General features: G+C 42.4%; 1 protein-coding gene across 1 annotated transcript; it reads left to right on the top strand.

Annotated features, from left to right (window-relative positions):
* ABRACL (ABRA C-terminal like) lies at window positions 1-3,411 on the top strand. Its single transcript, XM_084284050.1, has 3 exons — window positions 1-82; window positions 1,690-1,756; window positions 2,913-3,411. Exons 2-3 carry the CDS (start codon window positions 1,696-1,698, stop codon window positions 3,095-3,097), a joined length of 246 nt encoding a protein of 81 aa, XP_084140176.1. The 5' UTR covers window positions 1-82; window positions 1,690-1,695; the 3' UTR covers window positions 3,098-3,411.
* The last annotated feature ends 812 nt before the right edge of the window (window positions 3,412-4,223 follow it).

Here is a 4,223-nt window from a genome sequence, read left to right as displayed (position 1 = left end):
CGAGGCACCGCAGCCACCGCCCTCAGCCGGCCCCCGGCGCCGCGGCCTGCGCCTTCCAGGGGGAGACAGCGGCGGCGGGCGGGTGAGTAGCGGCGCCTCGCCTTCACCTCACGCAGATAAGCTGCGGAATTTGTGTAGCCGGGAGGGTTGAAGGCAGGCTTCGGGGAGGAGGTGGTGGCAGGGGCAGCGCGGTGCTGGTCGCGGTGCTGGGCGTTAGTTTGTTCACATCCACTTGAGTGTTCGTGCTGAGGGTGGGTTAGGGGGTGAGGCTGGGTCTGAAACCCCTGCTGGTAGTAAGCCTGCTTAATTTTGCATGTAAAAAGATTATTTATTTATTTGTTTTTAAAGTGAGTTTGGGATCTGAAGCTCAGCCTCTGTCAACCTCTTTGTCTCAGACCAATGGGTGAAGGGTCAGGAGGTGGGACTGTGCCCCCGCTACCTACTTTAGCTCAATAAAAAGGGAAAGCAGGGGAGCCCTCCTGTCAGGAAAGGTTTGTGGTGCACCCGGATGCTAATTTTTAACACCGTTTACTTAACCAGATCTGTGCAGAAATGCTATTTCTTGAACAACTGCTGTGGTCGCTCTGCTCACAACTCTGAGACTCTTTTGGACAGCGCTGAGCTCCAGGGTGGCTCTCTGTAGCTTTTGTTCCAGCCTGTGTGCCAGCACCAGCAGAAGCTGCGTTTGATGCTTTGCTTTCCCCGTGGGGCACGGTTTCGTGTCCTTCCTTCAATGCCCACATTTGCTGAAGGAGTTTCGCATCGTGTTGGTGCTGCTTTTTATACTGCATCACAAAACGGCTTTTTAGGTGCCTGCGGTTGTTAATCTGGGATGTGTTGTAGCCAAATAGTACTTCCCGTTGACTGTAGTGCTGCCATCTACCAAGCTGCATGTGGCTGAAGTGACGGAAGGCATTGACGCACACTGGGGGAACTTTCAGAGCAGAGGTGCATGAGATAAGTTTTGCTTCTTGGGATCTATATGAAAGGAGATGAGTGCTGGCTGCCTTAGGACACTTCCATGGCTTGTTTCTGGTTGTGTTTTGCTCTCGGTAGCAGACGTGTGGCAGATGCTGTCCTTTCAGGCATGGCATGCACAGACCTGCTGTAACCAGCTGGATGTCTGGGCTGTCTCATGAGTGGAAAGCTGTGGTGGGGTTTAAATGCACATGCAAACCAAGGCCACTCACCTACCATTCATCCTATATGGCAGAGGAAAACATAAAGGAAGAGGCTCCCTTTTTATTGTGGGTGTTGACAGAAAGTTGCAAGGACCCTGAAGACCTGTGATGTTAGCAGGATGCTTTGTTTTTGTGGCTGCCTGAGATAATGATTGGCCTAAGCGCTTTAAAAGCCAAACCAAGCAAGAACACATAAAAACACCTTCTCCTTCTTCTCTTCCCTGCCTCCCCCCTCCCCTTTTTTTGAGATGAGTTCCTTGTGTTTGTGTATAGAAGGTACCAAGGTGGGAGCTTCTATCCATTTCTCCACAGATGTGGGGATGTGAAGGCTCTTTATCCTTTCAAGGCTAAAATGTCAGAAGATCCTCTAATTATGTGCCTGTGGGCTAACTGGGATTTACAAAATATTGTGATACTCCTGATGAACAGAGAACAGGCCAAGATGAACACGTGCAAAGGATTTACAGGTCTACTAATAACTTTGCTACAAATTTATTTTATGTTCTAGACCACAATGAACGTGGAACATGAAATTACCCTCTTAGTTGAGGAGATTCGGCGACTGGGAACCAGAAGTAAGTATTGTATACCTCTGAACATGCAAATGTAATCATGTTATACCAACCTGTTGTGAACCTGGCAAATTTAGTTAAGCAGGTTCAGGTAACTTGAAAATATATATTCCATATATATGTATTGCTAGATTGTGCGGTGCTCCCTGTGTCTTATCCCTTAAAGCAGTCCTGTTGTGAGGTTAAACATTTAAGCCTTTGCAGCAGAGAAGAAGCAGACCTGAAATCCTGCCCCCACTACATTTTTAGACAAATCTAAAATTACCTTTTTTAGACAAAGATACTTGCTGCAGTCTTCAAAGAAATGACACCTTTATATTTCACCTCCTTCCTTTGTAACTTCTGTTTTTCGAAAGTTGTGTTCTTCAGTTATATTCATCACAGTGTTATTTAGAGGGAATTGATCTGTATGCCTGAAACTCTAATCCAGGAGTTACAGTCCCTAACTTTGCTTAAACTTCTATAGAATATAGATTTTTATCTTAAGATTGCTTTTCATTGTTAAAGCTCCACTTTCTTTACAAGTATTTGTGCAATTTGTGGATGTAGGACCTGCTCACATATTTAAATTCTGATGCAGTTTCATTTAATTACATTTCTTTTTCAAAACCTGATACATAAATCTTATACTTGATATGACTGTTTAAGAGTTTGCTGCTTAAGAAAAACCTAGCTAACCTTTTAAAATTCTTTCTTTGTGTGATAAATGACTTCCCATTATACCTTCTTCATAAGGAACCTTAAATATTAATAGGTAGGGGAAAAAAAAAAGTATTTAAACATTTTAGGTATTCAAGACAATTTTCCTTCTTATGCTTCAAGGAAGTTTGATAGCCTGCATTGTTCATAGGCTCCAGAAAGACATCAGTCTTTCATAACATAAACATAGCAGATATGTTCCTTGATACAAATTTCTGGGGCGGGGGAGAAAGGAAAGTCTTGACAGGCAGGACCTTTGTCTACCATTAATCATCAGCATTCGTAGTATGTTTCCCATTATGAAGTCAAACCTCGTGGAAGTGAAGTTAGGTTACTCGCAGCTGGGAAATACTATGGGGCTTTCCTTCAGCACTCTGACTGCCTATCACTTCTGTTCCCCCAGTCATCTCCTAACTGAAAGAGTATCTGCATGTGCTTTCATGTTTTGTCTTTGATTTAGATGCTGATGGACAAGTGAGCGTGAAATTTGGTGTGCTCTTCGCTGATGAAAAATGTGCCAACCTCTTTGAAGCCCTAGTGGGAACTCTTAAGGCTGCAAAACGACGAAAGATTGTCACTTATCAAGGGGAACTGCTTTTACAAGGTGTTCATGACAATGTTGATATCGTACTACTGCAGGACTGATGCAATCTGCATTTCAGTTGTGTGCTAATTGGATTGTTTGAGACAACGACTTGCAACATCCTCTGAATCAGGCTGATCATTCTATAGTGTTTTTGATGTATTTTCTATGTCTTTATAGTTGAAAGGAAATGATCCTATTTTGGAAAAACATTCCCTTTTGTAATTCTTCCTAAAACAGTACTGTACACAATTAAGGTAAAAAATGCCAGTTCTTTTTTTTTTTTTTTTTTTTTTTTTTAAATCTCAGGTAATACTCCTAAATGTACTTGATGGTTATTTTCAATATATGAAGAAATAGAACTGGTGTCTTAATGTTTACAAATCTAAACGTGCCATGAAAGTATAAAATAAAAGCACATACTTCGATTTATATAATTATTGCAGTGGTTGATTCTCTCTTTATTTGCGATCGGAAATGAAGGCAAACTGAATTTCTATAAGCATCATAGTTAAATGACTTCACAGGCAGCATGCCAGCGAGATAGAATGTTCTTTCTTTGTTACTGCTCCTCACTCCAAAGAATGGGCATTCTTTGACTGAATCACGTGGCAAAATTATTTCCAAGAGTTGGATGTGTAAGTAGTCTGGCTTCATAACAGGTTTGTAAGCAAACTGAGCACGACATATTCAATGAAGCACAAACTAGTAATAATTTGCTTCTGTGTGGCAATCACAGTTTACTTCCCACACTGCTGAATTTCCTCAACAGAGTTTGCTGTAACCTCCAACCCTTCCTGCCCCTTGATGTTCCTCCCCTTAGTGTAAGGAGGAGTGGCTAAAGCAAACCAGTGCTGCAGCAATTCCTCATCACTCCCAGCTCCGTCAAAGCAATGGCAGTGAGGAATGCAGTTTAAGGCAGATGTAAAGCTTCTTCAGTTTGACAAGGGAAAGAGCACATAAACGCACAGTAAGCACGGGTTGGTTTTCCAGCTAGGGTTTCCAAACTCATTGCCTTTTAATTGCAATTTTTGGTATTGTCTTGAATTTTTCTCACGGATCCTTAAGAGACAAATGCTCACTTGCTTGCATCAGATTTTGTTCAAGGACCAGATTGTGCACAGAAAGCCATGAATAATATTCCACCTTGTTCAACTCTAGCAACGTGGCAATGTAATAGGCTTTTTA

Source organism: Netta rufina, assembly GCF_964035555.1.
Source record: "Netta rufina genome assembly, chromosome: 3".
NCBI classification, from domain to species: Eukaryota; Metazoa; Chordata; class Aves; order Anseriformes; family Anatidae; genus Netta; species Netta rufina.
Note: the sequence above shows the minus strand (reverse complement) of the source record. Positions and strands in the feature narration are given on the sequence as shown.

Coding starts and splice junctions, on each gene's coding strand:
- ABRACL (XM_084284050.1), top strand. CDS start 1,696: ATGAACGTGGAACATGAAATTACCCTCTTAGTTGAGGAGATTCGGCGA. Junction 1,757..2,912: donor TCGGCGACTGGGAACCAGAA/GTAAGTATTGTA, acceptor TCTTTGATTTAG/ATGCTGATGGACAAGTGAGC.